This window comes from Entelurus aequoreus, linkage group LG09 (genome assembly GCF_033978785.1).
Source record: "Entelurus aequoreus isolate RoL-2023_Sb linkage group LG09, RoL_Eaeq_v1.1, whole genome shotgun sequence".
NCBI lineage: Eukaryota > Metazoa > Chordata > Actinopteri > Syngnathiformes > Syngnathidae > Entelurus > Entelurus aequoreus.
In genome coordinates, this window is record NC_084739.1 from 81032798 (window position 1) to 81058599 (window position 25802).

At 38.8% G+C, this 25802-nt stretch overlaps 2 protein-coding genes across 11 annotated transcripts in view; one reads left to right on the plus strand and one right to left on the minus strand.

Moving 5' to 3' along the window:
• arhgef33 (Rho guanine nucleotide exchange factor (GEF) 33) overlaps nt 1–17571 on the minus strand; it is a 92677-nt gene extending 75106 nt beyond the window's left edge. For 5 of the 9 annotated variants that reach the window (XM_062059557.1, XM_062059551.1, XM_062059556.1 and 2 more), the window contains exons 1-2: nt 17399–17481; nt 14929–15113 (exon numbers count right to left, since the gene is read on the minus strand). The gene's annotated coding sequence lies outside the window, so the exon portion shown is untranslated. Of the gene's footprint in view, nt 1–14650; nt 14862–14928; nt 15114–17365 lie in introns of those variants that run through there. The other 4 variants (XM_062059550.1, XM_062059552.1, XM_062059553.1 and 1 more) reach the window with 4 other exon arrangements.
• Nucleotides 1–23966, plus strand: part of bcl2l11 (BCL2 like 11) — a 36861-nt gene extending 12895 nt beyond the window's left edge. Inside the window, exons 4-5 of one of the 2 annotated variants that reach the window (XR_009827370.1) lie at nt 19251–23778; nt 23823–23966. Coding sequence is in view for 1 of the 2 variants with exons in the window: in XM_062059561.1 (XP_061915545.1) it covers nt 19251–19409 (159 nt within the window). In the remaining variant the exon portion in view is untranslated. Of the gene's footprint in view, nt 1–19250 lie in introns of both variants that reach the window. The other variant, XM_062059561.1, reaches the window with a different exon arrangement.
• The last annotated feature ends 1836 nt before the right edge of the window (nt 23967–25802 follow it).

Sequence of the window (25802 nt, forward strand, 5' to 3'; positions counted from 1 at the left end):
ATATATATATATATATATATATATATATATATATATATATATATATATGTATACACACACACACATACATATATATATATATATATATATATATATATATATATATATATATATATATATATATATATATTTATATATATATATATATACATATATATTATATATATATTATATATACGCATATAAATTATATGGGTAGATATTTGTTCTAAAAAGGGTATTTCAACAAGTAAACAGTACAGTAGGTACTTGATGTTGATATATGTAATGCACATAAGGGTATTCTAGTCAGATGCGCGTGAGTAAATATGCGATGTGTAAATATCAAAATATTACGTACGTCGAATCACTTTTTGTCAGGCAATATTACATTTAATGACAATTTTACATAAATGAATACATCCAAACACGTTGTACATATTTATTATTTGCAGGAAGAAATAACAGTTACAATTGTGTGTGTATCTTCAAAGCATAAGAATAAAATAAATAGATACATTGGAATTAAATGAATACATGTGTTGTCTCACATGTCTTTAATTCAATGCAAATATGACTAATCATTTAATTATTTCAATATTTTAGAAAATATAGAAATGATTTCAAAATGAAATTTAGTTTTTTATAAATTATTGCACGTTTTAAAAAACTTACTATTTATTTAATTGTTTAATTCCATATGAACCTGTGTGTCAGCTTCATGAATTCAATGTATCTGTCAAACTCCCCCATTAAAAGTCAGTTGATTGGTTACTACTTCCACTTATCTGTGGAACCTGTGAAAGATTAATAAAAAAAAACAAAAAAACGTAATTAATCAAAAAACGTCCGCCCGATTGTAGCTGAGATAGGCTCCAGCACCCCCCGCAACCGCGAAAGGGATAAGCGGTAGAAAATGGATGGATGGATGGAATACTAATAATAATGAATTAAATAGTTGAATGAATGAATATCATTTTACATTAAAATATTTAAACGACACGAGTAATTATTTAAAGCAGAGGTGTAAAACTTGTTTTCACGAGGGCCACATTGCAGTTACGGCTGCTCTCAGAGGCGCTTGTTACAGTGAATATACAGTCGCGATCAAAAGTTTACATACGCTTGTAAAGAACATAATGTCATGGCTGTCTTGAGTTTCCAATACTTTCTACAACTCTTATTTTTTGTGATAGAGTGATTGGAGCACATACTTGTTGGTCACAAAAAACATTCATGAAGTTTGGTTCTTTTATGAATGTATTATGGGTCTGCTGAAAATGTGACCAAATCTGCTGGGTCAAAAGTATACATACAGCAATGTTAATATTTGGTTACATGTCCCGTGGCAAGTTCCACTGCAATAAGGCACTTTTGGTAGCCACAAGTTTAAGTCAGGACTTTGGGAAGGCCATTCTAAAACCTTATTTCTGGCCTGATTTAGCCATTCCTTTACCACTTTTGACGTGTGTTTGGGTTCATTATCCTGTTGGAACACCCAACTGTGCCCAAGACCCAACCTCCGGGCTGATGATTTTAGGTTGTCCTGAAGAATTTGAAGGTAATACTCCTTTTTCATTGTCCCTTCTTAAAGCACCATTTCCATTGGCAGCAAAACAGGCCCAGAGCATAATACTACCACCACCATGCTTGACGGTAGGAATGGTGTCCCTGGGATTAAAGACCTCACCTTTTCTCCTCCAAACATATTGCTGGGTATTGTGGCCAAACAGCTAAATTTTTTCTTTAATCTGACCACATAACTTTCCTCCAGAAGGTCTTGTCTTTGTCCATGTGATGTCAGATGAAACAAAAATTGAGCTGTTTGGCCACAATACCCAGCAATATGTTTGGAGGAGAAAGGTGAGGCCTTTAATCCCAGGAACACCATTCCCACCGTCTAGCATGGTGGTTTGGAATATATATTAATATCGGGGTGTCACAACCTTTTCCAACAAGGGTCACATATTAAAAAGTCAAAGTATGCGGGGGGCCATTTTTATATTTCTATTTTGTAAAAAAAAAAAATGCTACAGACAGACATTGCTTATGTTTAAAGACAAAACTTAATGTTAAATTTGTGTTTCAGGGGACAAAGTGTACTTTTATTAATTATTACACAGGTGTGTAACTGTTAAAAACAACAGTAAAAATAAAAAATAAAGAAATGTAATGAGAAACTGTTGATACTAATAATGACTCTCTGTCACTCATAACAACCCTACGTTTTGTCTTTAAATACTGGATATAGAATGCCCTTTTTTAAAATATTTTTTTAATGGAAATAAAATAATTCGGACACGCCTGAGTTAATAATATCAAATGTTTAGCTTTTTTTGCGTTACATCTTAATGTTTTTTATTTATTTAATTTTTATTGTTATTTATTTTATCCAACAATATTCGCACTTTGGACACCTTCTTGTTAATGTAATGTTTTTTGCATTGTCAGACAATTCTCAAGTTTAAAAGACATGCAATTTTTCTGTCAAAATTGAAAGAACAAATACGAACAAAAATTGTTACCAGGTTTTCGCGGGCCACATAAAACTATGTGGCGGGCCAGATCTGGTCCCCGGGCCTTGAGTTTGACACGTGATTTAAATATTTATGTATTTATTTCATTTTGTCCTCTCCCTCTATAGTCTTGATTCTTTTATCACACTTGGTCAGATTCGAGTGCTTATCGTGCAATTCTCTGCCCAAACACTGGGGGCAGCGTTTTCCCTCTATTCTTTGTGAGCAAACAATGGCAATCAAACCAAAACGTAGAGTGTTATTGGAGCTGGAACTCATTGCAATGTTAGAATAGTTAATTTTAATGCATAGTACATGTTCATCTGAAATCAGACGAGAAAAGGAGCAACTGTCAGAGACATTTGCGGGAATATCACTTTGCCCGTGTTCAGATTGTTCAAGCTAATGTGACGCAGCCCGTGGCACAAAGATTAAAGCTGCAGAGGAAGCCAACGGGGAGGCTGGAGAAGAGTGCGATAGCGTGATAAGTCGCGACCGTGACTCAACACTATATTCACATGACTGGGGAAGTCCGAACGAGAAGAAGGTGTATGTGTGCGTGTGTCTTAATGGCAAGCCTCCAATAAACTTGGGCACATAACTATTCTGAAAGCGTGCACACGTGTTAGTCGACTCTGTAAGAACAATGAGCAGGCCGAGAAAAAGAGGAAGGTGACGCCTTGTTCCCTGTTCTCTAGTCAGGTGTCAAAAGAAGTGTTTTTAGGATTTTAAAACCACCTTCATTTTTTTTTATTGCGGCATATGGACGCCAAACACATGAGGTTTGCAGCTAAAATCAGGATGCATTAACAATGATAATGACATGTTACATTTTGGCTTTTGATTCCTTGATAGATTGTCTCTTGAAGACCATTCTGTGTCAACACAAGATCATGATTGACCAATTTTAGACCTCTAGTTCACTTTCTCGGCTCTGAATTAGTTAAATTGATGGTCAACACCGTTTTTGTTGAAACGGTCAAAATTCCAAGCGTGCCTAAATGCGTCACGGCTAGTCACGTGACACTCAGCACTCGCTCTCCTATTGGTCAGCAGCGAGCGCAAGAATGTAAACAGGAAGAGTGTCTCGGTAAGGAGTCAAGCAACGCCAATAAAATACTAAATAGAACAAATAAAAGTAGTTTTTTGACAACTTAATTCAGTTATATGGACACAGCACAAGTGCACATAGAGGGGTGCGGGCTAACTATATTTTTCCTCACGCTGAAAAGGACATGATTTTGACTCGGGTGAAAGCATGCTAATTGCTAACGTGTTAAAGAGTATAGGCTTCGGTAAGTCGACGCTTCTTCTTTTGATGTGGTTGAGCTTTCTAGCTTAAATAAACGGTGCTGGCAAGTCATGCCATTTTGTATGATTTATTTCGCAACTTTAGAAGGCAGTGTGTCATTTAGGGGCATATTTAGCATTGCAGGAATTAGTGGTGTAGACTTGACATTTCTTAGGCACACAAATCTACGGTGGCCGACAGGGATGCACCAAAGAGAGAAATGACCCAAAACCAAACACACGTGTACACTATAACACAATTGCTGTTAATGAAAAAGTATCCACCAAATAAAGGCTGCAAGATTAAAAAAGAAATGCAAAAAAATAAAGGAAACTACTACAAATGACAAAAAACCTACACGATCTTCAAAAACAACCGCATGAGAGAAATGATGCAAGTTTATGGAAGGGTAATATACAATTGATAAGTGTAAAAGTGGTGCAGACCCCCTTAATTAGATTAGGTTTTTCACGTGTACTACATGGCTGTGGCCATGGAAACACTCATATCACTCCACATTCCTGTTATTGTGCTTTCCAACATGTGTGCGACGTTGTTGAACTGGTAGCACCACCTTTTCTGCAATATAGAATTGCAAACGATAGACAACAGAAACTATTTTTTGCACACTCACGCTCTGCAGGGGGGCGGTGAACCATCTCAGCGTCGCATGCGATGGAATGATCAAAATTCAAGAAAATGCATATTGCAATATATTTTTTATATAGGCGATATAGCTCGGTTGGTAGAGCGGCCGTGCCAGCAACTTGAGGGTTGCAGGTTCGATCCCCGCTTCCGCCATCCTAGTCACTGCCGTTGTGTCCTTGGGCAAGACACTTTACCCACCTGCTCCCAGTGCCACCCACACTGGTTTAAATGTAACTTAGATATTGGGTTTCACAATGTAAAGCGCTTTGAGTCACTTGAGAAAAAAGCGCTATATAAATGTAATTCACTTCACTAGGCGATATATTATAATAATAAATAAATAAATAAACGCAGACAGACACCGAAATGCAGCATTTTAATATATATATATTTTTTATCAACCCCAAGTCATTCAGTAGCTATGAAATTATACAATGATATTGCTGGATAGACTATGCCTGATATTTTCTTTTCCTGACGGTCCATATATGTTGACACTAGGGTTGTCCCGATACCATTATTTTGATACCGCTTCCAAAATTTATTTTGATACTTTCATTATTGGCTTTATTTTAACAGAAAAGCTTATGATACATTAAACATACATTTCTTATTGCAACCAAAGAAGAATTTTGACATTAAATAAGATAGTAAACGTACTAGACAACTTCTCTGTTAGTAATAAGTAAGCAAACAAAGGCTCCTAATTTGGCTGCTGACGTATGCAGTAACATATTGGTTGTATTATTTTGTCAAAATTATGAGGTACAAGAGGTAGAAAATGGATTAGTTTAATTACTTTTTATATCTCTACACTGTTTCCATGAATTGATTAACGTGGACCCCGACTTAAACAAGTTGAAAAACGTATTCGGGTGTTACCATTAAGTGGTCAATTGTACGGAGTATGTATTGTACTATCTACTAATAAAAGTCTCAACCAATCAATCAAAAAACCGTATGCAATGCTTAACATGCGCCTCTGCTCGTTTTACCAGCAATGTCACGACGGCGTACCGGTATTTTTCAGAAGCAGAATAGCACTGTTCTAAATTCATTATTACCGCGGTACTTTATCAGTACCGGTATACCGTACAACCCTAGTTGACACTCTCACGGAGGATTCTCTGTCTATCACGATCACTTCTCTCACAGACGTGTGTGTAACTTTGCCATTTTACACGTAGATTTCATACTTGCAAATTAGCACCCGCGGAACAGTTTCAGCCTTGCCAAATCACATTGCGCGTGCCGAATAATCATATTTGCATCTCCTCCTCCTAATATTGTGATCAACATATATTCTGCATATTCATGAAGACAGACACGCTAAATGGATTGCGCTCCTTATTCCGCAATCCTCCGCGCACAAGTTTAGTAGCTCAGCTTTGCGTGCGCTATAGAGTTTGCACCTGTTTTAATACATGAATACCAGAATGTAGGCTCATTTATGTAATTTATGACTTACTGCATGTTACTCCCAAGACCTTTTTATTATTATCACACTTTGCCAAGGTTGAGTGCGTGATGTGCAATTTTTTTACCATCACCTAGCTCTGCCCCTGGTATGTGGTGATGCAAAATTCTCACCCGAGCGTCCGTCTAATCTGGATTCATGCTAGTTTTGATAAACCAAATTTCAAAAGTTGTCCGATTGTATATGCATTTTTACCCTCAGTGCTCCATATAGCTGGACTCTTGGAAATTCAAGTGTGTCCTTTTGTGTGTGCATGCCTGTGTGTTTGTTTTTGAACATTAGTATATGTACTCAGCGTGCCGTCCATGTGTAGGTGTGTGTGTGTGTGTGTGTTTGTGTGTGTGTGTGTGTCAGGCCGGCATCCGTGACAAGCTAGATTCATTATTGCTCAGCCTTGCGGTTAAAGAGCTCTCGGTGAGCAACGCACAAGGTCTAATTATCCTGCCAAAACACACACGTGCACACATACGTGCACGCACACGCACGCCGCTGCAAGCGCCAATGGACACACTGTCGTCTTTCAGTGGGAGGCACGGCGCTGCAGACAGAAATAACTAAAGAGGAACATTGTGAACCAGTCGGGTGTCAGCGGCTGTGTGTTGTTGGTGTGTGCAAGACAAAAGGGGTGGGGGGTTGACAGCAGACACATTTTTTTTAATCCTTTGAGCAAAGTGAGGGACTGTTTGGCATTAATTGAACTATGGGGGATTCTTTATTTTATAATTTTTAATTAAATATATTTTAATATTTATATTATGATGTAACTTGTTTTGGGGCGTCGTGACATCGATCGTATTGTTCATCTTCAGGCTGCATTAACAGTGCCTCGGCTGGTTTCAACAAAGTAGTGCACTCTATTTCCATCCATCAAGACATAACCAACGATCAAATTTAACACAATTCTTAAATTAAACTACAGTGTCTTTGTGGAATTTTTTTCTTTATCATGTTGTCCAAACCTTTTGACTGGGGGCCCACATTGCGCTTAAAAAATTTGGCCGGGGGCCGAAAGCCGACTGCATGGAAAGTAACTATATATATATATATATATATATATATATATATATATATATATATATATATATATATATATATATATATATATATATATATATATATACATATACACAGTATGTTTTGTGTGTGACCATCATATATATACATATACTAATATAATGGCTGTATAATTAATAATTATTCAACTCCTATCTTCTTTACTTCTCTGACAACCTCCTTAAGGTTTTTTTTTCATTCAGAAAATGCGCCAAACATGGATAAATGTAGAGAGAGGGTTTTCCATTTTTCCCACCATCCCTTATAATTGATTTAAATGGGCGTAATTTAGATTTTGTTTACGTTGATTGGACGTTTTTTTCATAATATCCACAAAGTTCAATGAGCAGGTTGTTTTGTGTGTGACCATCATTTTTCTGCAGCATGACTAGGGAAGGTTGTTTGGATTGGGTCATATATATAAATGCTGTGCTATGAATCCATAAATGTACAATTAATGGGTGAGTTACGATCATTGGCCACCAGATGGCAACAAAATGGCAGCTACCACACCATTGGTTATTTGTATATGATATAAATACACCGCTCCAGGCCATATTGCTTATGGAACTTGTGCCCTTTCACGAGCCAAAATGGTCCGCGGGCTGTAGTTTGGACAACCCTGGTATAATATATTGTATTTTAATTAGTATTACAAGTTAAAGTTTAATAAAAAAATATGTATGTTATGTATTTCTTTAGAGCACATCGTCAGGCTGCAGCGACAGTGCCTCTGCTGGTTGCAGCCAAGTACAGCACTATATTTTTTGTTAGCCCAATGACTTTAAAGAGCGATTAATCAAATTTCACACAATCACAACATTTTTGTAAATGGTCTTGGGGTGTTGCAGCTATCAGTTATTTTAGTAATCAAGTAATCCAGTCTTTCCTAACCATTGTTGGGCCCCAAACTCCCTCCAAGAGGGCCGCCAAAAAATATCAGATTCTCAGCTGTGTTCCGTTTGGGCCGAACAGCACTCATTTGTAATAACTTTTCCATCACTTGCAGCAGTAATGACAATATCAAACAAACAGAGTCTAGAGCTAAAGTCATGGAAAAGTTTTAATTAAGCGCAAAAATTAGGACTAAAGTAGTGAAGCTGTATTTTTGTTGCACTTAGTTATTTAAAAACACATTTATTATCAATTTAGTTGGAATGTATTTATTGTAGCACTACATAATTGTATGTAATTATGCAATTATTCATCAGTTTTTATGGGTCCCTTCTTTTGCAGTATATTTGATTAGTATTTATTTTTGTAATCAGCCTGACCTAAGCCTTGATAATAATCTTTTAATTAACACGTGTTCATATCCTCTGACAAGGTGTATCCTATTAAACTGTAACAAGGTTAGATATAATTATTGAATATGATTAAAATCAAGAGTCCGATTACTAATCCAGTGTTAATTATTTGTCTGTCGTGGAAAAGTTGGGCCCCAAGGTCAAAAAGGTGAAAAAACCCTGTAGTAATCGATGGATTATTTTAACTGAGTAATTGGATAAAACACAATTTATAGACTCAATGCATATGTGAGGTAAAATAGTTGAAATAAACAAAACATTTTCTGCTTTCCAAACCATAATTCTTTTTCTGAATAAATGCACATTATCAACATTAAAATTGCACTTTTAAAGGCCTACTGAAACCCACTACTACCGACCACGCAGTCTGATAGTTTATATATCAATGATGAACTCTTAACATTGCAACACATGCCAATACGGCCGGGTTAACTTATAAAGTGCAATTTTAAATTTCCCGCAAAACTTCCGGTTGAAAATGTCTATGTATGATGACGTATGCGCGTGACGTCAATCGTTGAAACGGAAGTATTCGGACACATTGTATCAAATACAAAAAGCTCTGTTTTCATCGCAAAATTCCACAGTATTCCGGACATCTGTGTTGGTGAATCTTTTGCAATTTGTTTAATGAACAATGAAGACTGCAAAGAAGAAAGTTGTAGGTGGCATCGGTGTATTAGCGGCTGGCTGTAGCAACACAACCAGGAGGACTTTGACTTGGATAGCAGACGCGCTATCCGACGCTAGCCGCCGACCGCATTGATGATCGGGTGAAGTCCTTCGCCGCTCCGTCGATCGCTGGAACGCAGGTGAGCACGGGTGTTGAGGAGCAGATGAGGGCTGGCTGGCGTAGGTGGATAGCTAATGTTTTTAGCATAGCTCTTTGAGGTCCCGTTGCTAAGTTAGCTTCAATGGCGTCGTTAGCAACAGCATTGTTAAGCTTCGCCAGGCTGGAAAGCATTAACTGTGTAGTTACAGGTCCAGGGTTTAATAGTATTGTTGATTTTCTGTCTATCCTTCCAGTCAGGGGTTTATTTCTTTTGTTTCTATCTACAGTTAAGCCCGATGCTATCACTTTAGCTCCGTAGCTAAAGTGCTTCGCCGATGTATTGTCGTGGGGATAAAAGTCACTGTGAATGTCCATTTCGCGTTCTCGACTCTCATTTTCAAGAGGATATAGTATCCGAGGTGGTTTAAAATACAAATCCATGATCCACAATATAAAAAGGAGCGAGTGTGGAATCCAATGAGCCCTTGTACCTAAGTTACGGTCAGAGCGAAAAAATATGCGTCCTGCACTGCACTCTAGTCCTTCACTCTCACGTTCCTCATCCACGAATCTTTCATCCTGGCTCAAATTAATGGGGTAATCGTCGCTTTCTCGGTCCGAATCGCTCTCGCTGCTGGTGTAAACAATGGGGAAATGTGAGGAGCCTTTCAACCTGTGACGTCAACGCTACTTCCAGTACAGGCAAGGCTTTTTTTATCAGCGACCAAAAGTTGCAAATTTTATCGTCTATGTTCTCTACTAAATCCTTCCAGAAAAAATATGGCAATATCGCGAAATGATCAAGTATGACACATAGAATGGATCTGCTATCCCCGTTTAAATAAAAAAAATTCATTTCAGCAGGCCTTTAACATGTGTCCATTAATTATATTAAAAAAAAAAATCCTTTGGTGTTCTTGGCCACACAGATCATGACACACACACCCCGCCTCTCTCATGTGCACTCCACTTTAGCGGCCGTGCAGGAACACTGCCCAATAATTTAAAGTTCCATGCTGTCGAGGGATTATGTCAATTTGTATTAGATACTCTCTTTGAACGATTAATTAAAGCAACAGAAAATAAATAGATTCTTTTTCTAATGGAATAATCATTGCAGCTCTAAAAATTTTTATTAATTAGTATTGTTATATGCCCATCCCTAATCTTAAAGATGCAATTTGTAACTTATTATTACCAAAACATAACATACTGTATGATTACGATGAATTACATTTTGAACTACAAGACACGCAAATTAAAATTAAGATATTCAGACATTTTCAAAGTTTCATAGAACCTCCAAAGCAGCGAAGCAGTGACATGCAAGGAAAACACAGACCGAGAAATAACACAACAAAGCCTGAGACGTTGTGTGTTATTGTGTGTGTGTGTGTGTGTAGGCCTTTTAAGTGTAGCCCTGTTCACAAAGCTATTTTTGGGAGCACAACAGTGAGTTGTGGCGAGCAAACAAAATCACATGTTTTGTACTGGCTGACTGACTCCATGTTTCCAGCAAAAGAAAAAGATCAATAACAAAAGTTAGAAAATCAACATTACTTGAGGTGAATGCTTTGTGTATGCTTCATGTATTGATGCTTGTGTACTTTTTGTTATTGGCGTCTAAACATGATGACATAATAATACTACTACTAATAATACATTCCATCCTGCCCTGAAGGCACGACAAGAAGCCCTGTGAACGTGCAGCAATAAAGCAACAGATGTTACTCATCGCTGAGCTGGAAAATAATTGACAAACGATGCTCCGTGCCGTGATGACATAATGCCTTTACAAGTATAACTACAAACGACCACAACATATCCCAGTCGGCATCCTGCAACTGTATTTGTGTATTAGGGCTGTCAAAGTTAATGCATGCAATTAATCATCACACAATTTATTCTGACAGCACATGCTCCTTTACCTTATCCGTGGATGGTTACTTAAAAGTCGGCGCGGTGGTTATACTGTCGGTGATCAGATCAATGCCTATGTTTGTGCAAAGGTGAGTGAGGTGTACTCGCTGGTAAATTTTACTTAAAAATAAACCAAGTCAATACTTTAAATAAAACTGTTACAAAGTTTGAGTAAATAAATAGCGTGCATTCAAGTAAAACATTTTTAAAAAGATGTAAAAATATTGGCGGTCTTTGTAAAAAAAAATTACATTTAAATTACTCAAGCAAGTCATTTTGTGCGATCAATCAAATTTTGAAGTATAATAATTTGATTTTTAAAAAATAATACTTTGATAGCACTAATATATACGAAGCAGGGTCCAATAATTGACTAATAACTTACAAGAATAATGAAAAACATAGCAAACAAAATATAAATATTGAGGAAGTGGGGACAGAATTCAGGCTACAAAAATATTTAAAAATAATTTTTAAAATATTGATCACATTTTTTTTAAAAGAGGATAAGATTATAAAAAAAAAATATCACAACAAAAATATAATATAAATAACTAATAAGTAAATGTACCTGTTTTTGGAAAGACAAAAACATTGAATGACATAATTTTTGAGTCCTATTGAAACCTTAATTATTTCTACAAACACGCCAAATTTGAACACAAACTCGGTAAAACTTAGTAAAACGTGTTCCACGCTCAAACAATCTCTGGGGCAGCGATCATTGAGTAATATTTTCCATTTAAGTCAAATTATGCAAGCAAGTAATTTTCTGTGATTCATCGCAATTATTTAAAATTCAAAAGTGTGATTCATCTGACTGAAAAAACAGGTTTTGTTTGACAGCACACGGTAAATTTACCATACAAGTTGTTTAACATAACAAGCGGGGCCCAATAATATATTGGGACGGCGTGGCGAAGTTGGTAGAGTGGCTGTGCCAGCAATCGGAGTGTTGCTGGTTACTGGGGTTCAATTCCCACCTTCTACCTTCCTAGTCACGTCCGTTGTGTCCTTGGGCAAGACACTTCACCCTTTGCCTCTGATGGCTGCTGGTTAGCGCCTTGCATGGCAGCTCCCGCCATCAGTGTGTGAATGTGTGTGTGAATGGGTAAATGTGGAAATACTGTCAAAGCGCTTTGAGTACCTTGAAGGTAGAAAAGCGCTATACAAGTACAACCCATTTATCATTTATATATATATATATTTTTTTTTAAACATAGAAAACATCTTATAATTATTGATACAAATATTGTGGGGTTTGAATTTAGACTAAAAACATGCTTACATTTTTTTTTAATTTGATCATAAATTATCACAAGAAAAAATTATTAAAATAAATAAAAAATAAAATAAAATAAGAAATCTTAATTTTTGGCCAAAGTTTAAATCTTAATTAGTTTTGCAAACCCCGCAATCATTGAGTAACATTGCCTATTTTTGTTAAATTATGTAAGCAAGTAATTTTCTGCTATTAATCCCAATTAATTAAGATTCAAAAATATGATTCTTCGGATTGAAAAAAAATGTTTTGACAGCACTAATACATACACACAGTATATGCACCCTACACAAGTTGTTTAACAAAACAAACAAGGCCCAATAATAATAATACAAATGTTTTTACAGTTATTGATAAAACATTTTGTGGGGTTTGGATTTAGACAAAAATATTCTTAAAAAAATAACAAAAATGCATCAAATTAAAAAAATAAAATGATAAAACTTCAGAACAACACAAATATAATAAAATACCTAATATGTCAATAAATGTACCGGTACCTGTTTTTGGAATGACAGAAATTTTTCACACAGTCATCATTTTTGGCCCACGCTAAATCTTAATTACTTCTGCAAACCCGTGTTTCGCGTGCAAACAGCTGCGATCATTGAGTAACATTTTTCATTTAAGTTAAATTATATATAAACACAGTAAACAAAAACAAGTGGGACCCAATAATAATAGAAAAACATAAGGGACAAGTGGTAGAAAATGGATGGATGGATAGACATATGTTTCTAATTAATAATAAAAAATATTGTTGGATTAGAATTTAGACTAAAAATATTCTTAAAAATAATACAAAAATAATTATCCAATTAAAAAATAAAATTTGAAAATATCACAATGACAAAAAAAAATTTAAATACCTAATAAGTCATTTCAAATTTGCCTGTTTTTGGAAAGACATACATTTTTCATAACGTCGTCATTTTGGGCCCATGTTGACATCTTAATTACTTCTGCAAACCCGTGTCCTGCGCGCAAACGGCGGCGATCATTGAGTAACATATGGATTAAAAGTTAGTTAAAGGCCTACTGAAATGATTTTTTTTTTATTTAAAGGGGAATAGCAGATCCATTCTATGTGTCATACTTGATCATTTCGCGATATTGCCATATTTTTGCTGAAAGGATTTAGTAGAGAAAATCGACGATAAAGTTCGCAACTTTTGCTCGCTGATAAAAAAAAGCCTTGCCTGTACCGGAAGTAGCGTGACGTCACAGGAGCTAGGATTCCTCACAATTCCCCATTGTTTACAATGGAGCGAGAGAGATTCGGACCGAGAAAGTGATGATTACCCCATTAATTTGAGCGAGGATGAAAGATTCGTAGATGAGGAACGTTACAGTGAATGACTTGAGAGGCAGCGATGGACGTATCTTTTTTCGCTCTGACCGTAACTTAGGTACAAGCTGGCTCATTGGATTCCACACTCTCCTTTTTCTATTGTAGATCACAGATTTGTATTTTAAACCACCTCGGATACTATATCCTCTTGAAAATGAGAGTCGAGAACGCGAAATGGACATTCAGTGCCTTTTATCTCCACGACAATACATCGGCGAAATGCTTTAGCTACGAGCTAACGTGATAGCATCTTGCTTTAACTGCATATAGAAACAAAAGAAATAAACCCCTGACTGGAAGTATAGATAGAAAATCAACAATACTATTAAACCGTGGACATGTAAATACACGGTTAATGCTTTCCAGGCTGGCGAAGGTTAACAATGCTGTGCTAACGACGCCATTGAAGCTAACTTAGCAACCAGACTGCACAGAGCTATGCTAAAAACATTAGCTCTCCACCTACGCCAGCCAGCCCTCATTTGCTCATCAACACCCGTGCTCACCTGCGTTCCAGCGATCGGCAGAAGGACGAAGGACTTCACCCAATGCGTTTGGCGGCCCGGAGACGTAGGAAGTCAAGGTGAAGTCGGCGGCTAGCGCGGCTAGCGCGGCTAGCGCTCCAACAAAGTCCTCCTGGTTGTGTTGCTGTAGTCCGCTGCTAATACACTGATCCCACCTACAACTGTCTTCTTTGCAGCCTTCATTGTTCATTAAAAAAATTGCAAAAGATGTTCAGAATACTGTGGAATTATGAAATGAAAACAGAGCTTTTTGTATAGGATTCTACGGGGTACCATAACTTCCGTTACTCGGACTTCGTCACGCGCATACGTCATCATACCGCGATGTTTCAGCCGGATATTTCCCGGGAATTTTAAAATGTCACTTTATAAGTTAACCCGGCCGTATTGGCATGTGTTGCAATGTTAAGATTTCATCATTGATATATAAACTATCAGACTGCGTGGTCGGTAGTAGTGGCTTTCAGTAGGCCTTTAACTGTAGGGGCTGGGGGGTGGTAGCAAATGATTAGATAAAACAATAACCTTACCTTGACCATAGAAAATCACTTTGCCAGTTGTGTTGTTAAAGAAGAAATGAAATGGTTCCAGTACATAAAGAAGTCAACTTGCGCTTAACTGGCCACCTGGGAATCTCAAATTTGCTTTATGAGTCCACAAGGAGCTCTGATGAATCCTTAAGTGCTTAGGGGTTGCGCACAGGAAAAGATGGAAGAGCTCTTTACTCACCATGGCGTCCTGACTTGTATGTGTCAGATTTAGAAGCCGAATGTGATTCATAAGCAGGAAAACCAGGCTTCCCCCTCACCTGTTTCCTGTCCTGCCAGTAGCGGCCAATGTGGGTTTTGGCTTACTTTTCCAAAACCGACCACACAGCTTGCATATCCCCTTCTTGCCCTGGCCCAGACGCAGGAGGCTTGTTCTTGCTGGGGTGATGCAATCCATCCGGCCAGGCTTTATCCTAAAGGCTGAAGGCCAACTCAGGACTTCCCTCTGCCAACACAAATATACACAAAGTGTGTTTAAGTGAGGCAGCTAGCGTCACTTTTACGCAACATTTGCAAATATTGTAGGTGCCAACCGTGTCGTTGTCCAGTGAGAAACATGCAATTTGCGTAAGGTTTTGGAAATAGAAATAAAAACTTGCCAATTTATCTCCATTTAGATTGCTGACAAAAGTAGTCAGGGCTCCTAACAAAATGAAGGATTTATAAATAGTTGTTTTATTATGTTTGTTAACCTAAAAAACATTTAAATCGCTTTCACTGCACTTTTGTGGTCTAAGGCAGTGGTCCCCAACCACACAAGAAAAAATAAAAAATAAAAATAAAATGTATTTTTAATTTTTATTAAATCCACATAAAAAACACAAGATACACTTACAATTAGTGCACCAACCCAAAAAACCTCCCTCACCCATTTACACTCATTCACAGAAACGGGTTGTTTCTTTCTGTTATTAATATTTCTGGTTCCTACATTATATATCAATATAGATCAATACAGTCTGCAGGGATAGAGTCCGTAAGCATGCATGATTGCATTTTTTTATGACAAAAAACTAAACAAAAAAACAATAATAAAATAAAATATGAAGCCACGCTGTTGTAACACGTTGCTTGGCATTGTCTTGCTGAAATAAGCAGGGGTGTCCATGATAACGTTGCTTGGATGGCAACATACGTTGCTCCAAAACCTGTATGTACCTTTCAGCATTAATGGTGCCTTCACAAATGTGTAAATTGCCCATGCTTTGGGCACTAATACACCCCCATACCATCCCAGATGCTGGCTTTTGAACTTTGCGTCGAGAACGGTCCGGATGGTTCTTTTCCTCTTTGTTCCGGAGGACACGACGTCCACAGTTTCCAAAAACAATTTGAAATGTGGACTCGTCGGACCACAGAACACTTTTCCACTTTGCATCAGTCCATCTTAGATGAGCTCTGGCCCAGCGAAGCCGGCGGCGTTTCTGGGTGTTGTTGATAAATGTATTTCGCTTTGAATAGTAGAGTTTTAACTTGCACTTACAGATGTAGCGATGAACTGTAGTTCCGGACTGTGGTTTTCTGAAGTGTTCCTGAGCCCATGTGGTGATGTCCTTTACACACTGATGTTGCTTTTTACTGCTGTATCGCCTGAGGGATCGAAGGTCCGTAATATCTTAGCTTACGTGCAGTGATTTCTCCAGATGATGAAATTACGGACCGTAGATGAAAAATTCCTTGCAATAGCTTGTTGAGAAATGTTGTTCTTAAACTGTTCGACAATTTGCTCACGCATTTGTTCACAAAGTGGTGACCCTCATCCCATCCTTGTTTGTGAATGACTTAGCATTTCATGGAAGGTGCTTTTATGGGATGTTCCAAATAAGTGTTTGATGAGCATTCCTAAACTTTCTCAGTCTTTTTTGCCACTTGTGCCATCTTTTTGGAAACATGTTGCAGACATCAAATTCCAAATGAGCTAATATTTGCAAAAAATAACAAAGTTTTCCAGTTTGAACGTTAAGTATCTTGTCTTTGTAGTCTATTCAATTGAATATAGGTTGAAAAGGATTTGTAAATCATTGTATTCTGTTTTTATTTACGATTTACACAAAGTGCCAACTTAACTGTTTTTTGTTTTTGTAGAAGTATCAACTTCAAGGCATTGAAAACCATAAACCTAAAGAAAAGAAGATGTAAACAAAACACTTTTGGAAAAGCTAGCAGGTATTTACTGTTGTTTGCTCAGGTAGCAACAATAAAATGCAGAGAAAGCAAGCTGCATCAAGTAGAGTTGTTCTGACACCACAGTAACACAAGTGTAAGATGTAATTAAGTGCCAACACGTGAACTAAACAGCAGCTTCATTGTAGAAGCTCAAATTCGTTATTTATTAACTATTTCGAACGCATTAAAAATATACACCCGTCGTCATGTCGTTCATGATTGTGAACGATAGGCAACACTCCATAAAAGTGCAGTTTCCCTTTAAGTGGCGCTCACCTGAAACTGTATCATTCTTATTAGCGTGCGTGACTTTTAGGGACTTTTGAGAATGAATTGTTGTGTAACAAATTGTGTGGTGTTGCTTCTTATTTGTAATTATTCCAAGCCGGTTTGTTAAGTTTATGCAGTGCAGCTGAACCCAATATGACAGCGTGTCATAATTACGACCATCAGCTGGATACAACAACAACAAAACACCGAAAGCAGTATCATTAGTCTACAATCGAACAGTGTCTAAGTTGATGTTATTACCTCGCAGAGTTGTGTCTAAGTTGATGTTATTACCTCGCAGAGTTGTGTCTGGAAGTCTTACCAATCTGTGTCCTTGTCTTGGCCGTTGCTAGTTCTGCTAGCATTAGCATCCTAGCTCCCTCATCGCCGCCTTGAGTGTTTTGATGACGTCACAACAGGTGGCCGCTCAGATTAGTCTCGTACAACCACTACTGTATCGCTGCTTTCCAGACGTTACAAATGGCCATACTCTTAACTAACATGCCATTCTTTAAAAATAAATTCCAAACGTTAACCACACTTTAAATGTAATATTCGGGGGCGCATTTTCAAGTGTCGATTTTTGGCCTTTGTGTCACCTGTCGCAAAATTAATTATTTTAAATGTGTCACTTCCATGACATTTTCTTAGTCCAGGAGGTGGGTGAAAACCCCAAACAGTCGTCCCTCGTTTATTTCTGCTAATTGGTTCACGACTGACCGTGATAAATGAATTTCCGCGAAGTAGGATTATTATACATTAATTTAATATTTTCATATTTAGAGGATAGAGAAAAGTTGCCAACATTATACGGTAAACAAGTTTAACATTATTAGAGCCCTCTAAACATGAACACACATCGAGTCATCTTCACACTCCTTTCACCGAATTTTTACAGCAGCGTTTGAGGGGTAAAAAAAAAAAAAATCATAAACCTTGGAGATAAAAGTTCATGGTTTTCATTGATTTAAGAAAACAACAGAGTCATTTCTTCTTTCTTTCTTTCTTTCTTTGATCATTTCATTGGACAGTGATGTTTTTGTAACTTCAAATTATCTGAAGAAAAATAGTTTAAATAACTAGTTTTAGAGATACATAGTTTTTATTGTACAATCATGTAGTTTAGGAATGTCTGGAAAAACAAAGAAACTGCATTTTTGTCTGCCTAATAAAAAAAACAGCCAAAAATGCAAACATTCATGCTCCAGCAGCATTTGTTAACCATAGGGCCGGGGAACATTTGGGGGCTGCGAGAGCCATCTAGAGGGCCGACAAGAAATGTATATACCTCAATTTTAATGCACTTTTCTACCACTTGTGGCAGTTGTGATGATGTGAGCGCGGCCACCGCTGCTGCTCACTGCTCCCCTCACCTCCCAGGGGGTGGAACAAGGGGATGGGTCAAATGTAGAGGGTAATTTCACCACACCTAGTGTATGTCTGTGTGTGTGTGACTATCTGTCAGGTTCAAACACTGATGACATCTATTAAACAAGACAAGAAGCAAGCAATTAAACAGAGACAGAATTAAATTTGGCTCAATGAGGAGAAACGTCTGGACTGTACTCTTTGTACACTTCCACCAGATTGTATGACTCCTCTTTTATTTGGACTTTCCCTAAATACATGGCAACAGCTGTTTCTAAAGGGACGGGGGTCGTAAACAGCCATCGCCTTTGATTACAAACAGTTCAAAGAAAAGGTCGTAAAACAGTTAAAGGAAAAGGTCTCTGGAGCTTGGGCCAGTCCTGCTTCCTCTCCACTTTGTAGCTCTTGGGTCAAGACAAAATCTTTCTGTGGATTACAATACATCAAAGAAACCGACGCCTTCATGTTGCTTCCCATCATACACAGTGGAGTTTTACAAGCCTTTTGATTGGTAGGATCAAAGACAGATGTTGTCCTCTCGCAGGGCGAGCTGAACTCAATGTAACACAAACTTAGATACAATTATTCTAACACTACCAGTGGTACTTTAACTTTAACAACCCCGGTCAACACCAATCCCTTCCTAACGTTAGCATCTTTTCAAATGAGTGACATCACCATCAACACATCGTAGCTATTTCGCTGTCGGCTCATGTGACGTTTCTGGAATATTTTGCACGTACTTAACATTTTGTCGCATTTTTTTTTTCCGTTGCAGGGAGCGGCGGGCAGGCGGGTGGTGATCCACCAGAACCAGTTGCTGCCGCACATCCACCAGGAGCCCGCCATCCTTCTCTGCATGGGCCTCCTGATCTTTCTGATCGGACGGTACTTGCACGGCTTCGCCAACGGCCAGCCGGACCAGTCTGCGGTTTAGCCGCGGGAAAACCCAGCAGACGTAGCATCGTTTCAGATCCGACCATCATCTTCTTTCATTCTTTTTTTTTTTTTAGGAACCTAATTTTCAAGCTTTAGACTTTCAAAAAATGGAACTATCAGGAACTCTAAAATGTGTGGATTTTTCGCTTTTGCGCTTCCTGTGTTTTCTCCTCATTGTCGCCGAGCCTTTGAGATGCAACCAAAGAGTTGGGAATTTGCACTCCCTTCCAAAAAAAAGACGCCGCCTGTGGAAATCCAAACGTGCCTTGTACATTCCCCCTGTAAGTTTCTCTTTTGTTTACCTTTTTTTTTTCTGTGCCGTTTTTCCGCGTTGTTGAGTCAACTCTGCAGACCCAGGGTTGTTAAATTATATGGGTCCAATTCCCTGGACGACGAAAGGGAACTTTTACACTTTTACACATCTACCGTTCCTAGCACACATGTCCGTTTTTAGATACATAGCTCCTCCTACTATAAAAATAACATGAAATCCAGATTATGTTTTTTGTGCCAAAACAAAAACAAGTACTTGATCAAACTTCTAGTGTGAACAAATTAAGTTTCCTTAGTGTGTTGATATGAAACAACCAGAAAAAGAAAAACCGCTTCAAAATGAGGCATTTGTGCAACCACTAGATCCAAACCACCGGTGTGACCAACCACTCAAGCTTTCGAGGACCGGTGATCCAACGCCACTTTTCTTTAGCATCACCATCGTCAGACTGAAAGTGGCTGTCACAGATCCATTTCCTGTCCGTTTAACTCAGGGGTGTCCAAACTTTTTGAATTGGGGCCCGCATTGGGCTAAAGAAAATTGGTCAAGGGCAGAAAGAGTGTGTGGAAAGTTTGACTTCTCCTTAAAGCTTTGCAATCAATCAGAAATATCAAGCAGCAGAAAATGCGCCAAACATGGTTAAGTGTGGAGAGTGTTTTGCATTTTTCCCATAATGCTTTGTAATTGATTTAAATGGGTGTAATTTTGAATCTTTTATGGTGCACAAACGTTATTTGTAATGTTCACAAAGTTCATGGAGCAGGTTGTGTAATGTGTTACCATGTCTGTTGACATTCAATTTTTTTTGCACCATGACTAGGGAAGGTTGTTTGCATTGGTTCATATAAGTATTTGCTGCAATTGATTCCATTCAGAGCATAATTCAAGGTCGTTGATGTGAATTACTCACGTTGTCCCTAGATCGTGACAAAATGTTAGCAACAAAATTGTTGATCCATCAAATTGCGCGCAATCCTGTCAGGTTCAAACACTGATGACATCTATTAAACAAGACAAGAAACAAGGAATTAAACAGTGACAGAATTCAATTTGGCTCAGTGAGGAGAGACGCCTGGACACTGTACCCTTGTACAGCGTCTCAGCACGCTCTGGCGAAAGATTGTACGCCTCCGCTTTTATTGGGACTTTCCCTGATTACATGGCAACAGCTTTTTCTAAGGGACGGGGGTCGTAAACAGCCATTACCTTTGATTAGAACAGGTCCCTGGAGGGGAGTCGGGTCCTGCTTCCTCTTCGCTTTATAGTTCTCGGGTCAAAACAATATCTTTCTGTAGATTACAATACATGAAAGAAACAGAACACCTTCATGTTGCTTCCCATCCTACACAGTGAAGTTTTACAAGCCTTCTTCTTGATAGGTTCAAAGACGGCTTTTGTCTTCTCGCCGGGAACTAATTTCAACACAAAGTATTGTGATACCTTAGATACAATTATTCTGACAATCCCCCTTTGGGTAAGATTCCTTATTAACTCATGACGTCTCGCAGGGCCAAATTGAAGAAATCGGCGGTCTGCCTTTGGTCAACCTGTGGTTTGGACACCCCTGATCGGTCGTAGTTAGCGCCTCGCATGGCAGCCTTCGCCATCAGTACTCCACAATTTTGCTGTTCTTAATGTGCAATGGCAATAAAAATGCTATACTATTAGCACAATGACTCTTCCCCCGTCAAAGTCTGCTCTTGCCCGTCGTCCCGGTAAACGCTTTCAGAGAGCGTGCGCTGGAAAAACGGGAAAAATACTATATACTGTATTTCGAATTTCTAGTGAATACATCAAAAACTTTATACAAGTCACAGTCCCCTGAATAGTGGGACATAAGAACTTGTTTTTAGGCAATATAAAACAATTACTACTTTTGAGCATTTCAAATTTGTAATAAGACACAACATTTCACAATACGACTAAGTATAGCTAATACGTTTTAATTGCTAATTTCTTATTTTAAGACATTTTACAGAGACAATTTTGACTGGTTCCATTGGCAGATTTTGTTTTTGATCATTACAAGCAAAAATGAGCAAAAAAATCAAGTCAGAATTGTATTTTCTAAAAACAAGTTATGTCTCACTGAAAAATGACTATTTCGGGGATTGTGACTTGTATTAAGTTTGTTTAGATATTTTGACTAGAAATTACAACCATATACTTGGTAAGATTGTGAGTTTTTCCAGGGAGACGCCGTTTAGCGAACTAGCATTAGCAAACACAAATGAAATTTACGCTGACTAATGTTTCGCCTCTCAGTTCAGTTACTCATAAAAATGATGTTGGCTCAGTTTACACCAAGCAGCGCAGTTCGGTTCGCTAAAATGTTCGGTGAAAGGTGCCAGTGCCACCTGGTGCCAACAGTATCGTAATAATCGATGTATTGGGATGTAACGATAAACGGTATTAAATACAACCGCGGTAAAACTCGTCGGTTAGTATTACCGTTTTGAGTTTAAATTTTCGTAAATACGTGATTGATAGCCGCACTTTGATGAACTCACGGACGGACTGACGCTAGCGCCCTAGCGTTAATGCTAACATGAAAACGAGACATTAACGTTTTTCCCCGTTAAGAAACGACATACCCCGATCTAAACTTGTATAAACACATTACTGTCTGTGCAAGTCAGACCGGATTTGCCCCGTTTGTACGTCGATCTTACGTTCATGATGTCGTTCACAACAACACAAGCAGATGAGATGTGTTGTGGGTGTACGGATTGTTCTCGCTGGCTTTTCCTAGTTTGGTCACTGTTTTAAGTGGCCGCCTCCACATTGTGAGGAGACGACTGAGTGTCTTGGACACGTTATTTTCCCCAAACAAACATTCTTTCTCCTCACAAAGACTGCATTTCATTTATATACATTTCCGTGATATTCTGTGTTTACCCTCGGATTCCGTTTTATTGGCCAAATCCGTGATTTCGTCCGTGGCTACGGCAATGCGGAACTCATGGCCTTATTGATTATTGACTACGCGTACCAGCTGTGGTGAGATCCCAAACTTCTGGTAGACAAGGTTTTTTTCACTCACCGTTACAAGCTCAGGAATGTGCATGCACATTGCGCAATCCATTAATCATTTTTTTCTATTATGTTTTTACGACCACGAGAAGCTAAAATCGAAATTGAAATTGAAATTTGATTAATTGTCCATTCCTAGTGCAACTAAGATGTTCAAATGTGCACACTGAACCTACAAGCTGTGCCCTCTTTCAACAGAGTGATCCTTCTATACTCAGAGGAATATGAGACACAGGTCTTTTTACGGTGCGTTCAAGGACCGCTGAACAGAGTAGGACGCCCGCCGGAACACTCTTATCAGCGAAGCATGAGAAACACAAAACATGCAAAATCATGTTTTTAACAGGGGGTCTATTTATTTTATTTATTTAAGAAAATCAAAAGATTTCGTAGTTTTTGAGCACATTCAACAATATTGCGATAATGATAACCGTGAAATGTTCATATCGTTACATCCCTAGCAGAATTCTACTAAAAATGAAGGAGAAAAGATACAGAGGGCGAAACATCGAAGAAAATATTTATCTTACCATAAAAGTACACGACTCACTTGTAATTTCATCATAAAACTGGAATCTGAACTACACATAATTGGTTTGCTGCAGATGGCGACAACATCATTAATTCATGTCACGCAAGATCTGATCCGCCACATCATTTATTGTGGCTGCCGCAGCATCTGCAGTGGCCCAGTGCATCACCTAAGGGAGACCGCAGCGTCATTTAAAGTCGCCCGCCGCGTCACCTTAGGTGGCCCGCTGCATCATTTAAGGTGGCCTGCCGATGCGTCACCTAAGGTGGCCCGCCGCATCATCTAAGGTGGCCCGCCGCGTCACCTAAGGTGGCCCGCCACGTCATCTAAGGTGGGCCGATGCGTCATTTAAGGTGTACCGTTGCGTCATTTAAGGTGGCCCGCCGCATCATTTAAGGTGGCCCGCTGCGTCATTTAAAGTGGCCCGCCGCATCATTTATAGTGGCCCGCCACGTCATCTCAGATGGTCCGCCGCCTCACCTAAGGTGGACCGCCGCATCATTTAATATGGCCAGCGCATGACCTAAGGTGGCACAGGGCATCACCTAAGGTGGCCCGCCGCCTCCCCTAAGGTGGCACAGGGCATCACCTAAGGTGGCCCGCCGCGTCACCTAAGATGGCTCGCCGCATCACCTAAGGTGTCCCGGTGCGTCATTTAAGGTGGCCCGCCGCATCATCTAAGGGTCACTTAAAGTGGCCCGCCATATCATTTAAAGGCCTACTGAAATGAATTTTTTTTATTTAAACGGGGATAGCAGATCTATTCTATGTGTCATACTTGATCCTTTCGCGATATTGCCATATTTTTGCTGAAAGGATTTAGTATAGAACAACGACGATAAAGATTGCAACTTTTGGTATCTGATAAAAAAAAGGCTTGCACCTACCGGAAGTAGCGTGACGTAGTCAGTTGAACATATACGCAAAGTTCCCTATTGTTTACAATGATGGCCGCATGAAGTGAGAGAGATTCGGACCGAGAAAGCGACAATTTCCCAATTAATTTGAGCGAGGATGAAAGATTTGTGGATGAGTAAAGTGCAAGTGAAGGACTAGTGGGGAGTTGAAGCTATTCAGATAGGGAAGATGCTGTGAGAGCCGGGGGTGACCTGATATTCAGCTGGGAATGACTACAACAGTAAATAAACACAAGACATATATATACTCTATTAGCCACAACACAACCAGGCTTATATTTAATATGCCACAAATTAATCCTGCATAAAAACACCTGCGTGTTTGTTATGCTAGCTCCTAGCTCCTCTGCTAGCTCCTAGCTCCATAGAACACGCCAATACAATTCAAACACCTGATCAACACACACAATCACTCAGCCCAAAAGACCGTTTACCTAACCCAAGGTTCATAAAGCTTATATATTTTTAAAAAGTTACGTACGTGACGCGCACATACGGTCAAGTTATCGAATGTTTAGCAGCCAAGGCTGCATACTCACGGTACCTGATATTCAGCTGGGAATGACTACAACAGTAAATAAACACAAGACATATATATACTCTATTAGCCACAACACAACCAGGCTTATATTTAATATGCCACAAATTAATCCTGCATAATAACACCTGCGTGTTTGTTATGCTAGCTCCTAGCTCCTCTGCTAGCTCCTAGCTCCATAGAACACGCCAATACAATTCAAACACCTGATCAACACACACAATCACTCAGCCCAAAAGACCGTTCACCTAACCCAAGGTTCATAAAGCTTATATATTTTTAAAAAGTTACGTACGTGACGCGCACGTACGGTACGGTACGTGTTATGCTAGCTCCTAGCTCCTCTGCTAGCTCCTAGCTCCATAGAACACGCCAATACAATTCAAACACATGATCAACACACACAATCACTCAGCCCAAAAGACCGTTCACCTAACCCAAGGTTCATAAAGCTTATATATTTAAAAAAAGTTACGTACATACGCAAAAAAAAGCCAAAGCTGCATACTCACAGTAGCACGTCTGCGTCTTTGTCATCCAAATCAAAGTAATCCTGGTAAGAGTCTGTGTTGTCCCAGTTCTCTACAGGCGTCTGTGTATCCAAATCAAAAGTCCTCCTGGTTAGAGTCTCTGTTATCCGAGTTCTTCCATCTTGACTGCATCTTTCGGGAATGTAAACAAAGAAGCGCCGGCTGTGTACTGTTGTGGCTGACTACGTTCGAAAAATACGTCCATTTCGCACCGACAACTTTCTTCTTTGCTTGCTCGGCTTCCTTCTCCATAATGCAATGAACATGATTGAAACAGATTCACGAACACAGATGTCCAGAATACTGTGGAATTATGAAATGAAAACAGAGCTTTTTCGTATCGGCTTCAATGTGGAAGGCATACCCGTGTTCGTCGGGCTACGTCACACGCATACGTCATCCTCAGAGGCGTTTCGAACCGGAAGTTTAGCGGCAAATTTAAAATGTCACTTTATAAGTTAACCCGGCCGTATTGGCATGTGTTATAATGTTAAGATTTCATCATTGATATATAAACTATCAGACTGCGTGGTCGGTAGTAGTGGGTTTCAGTAGGCCTTTAAAGTC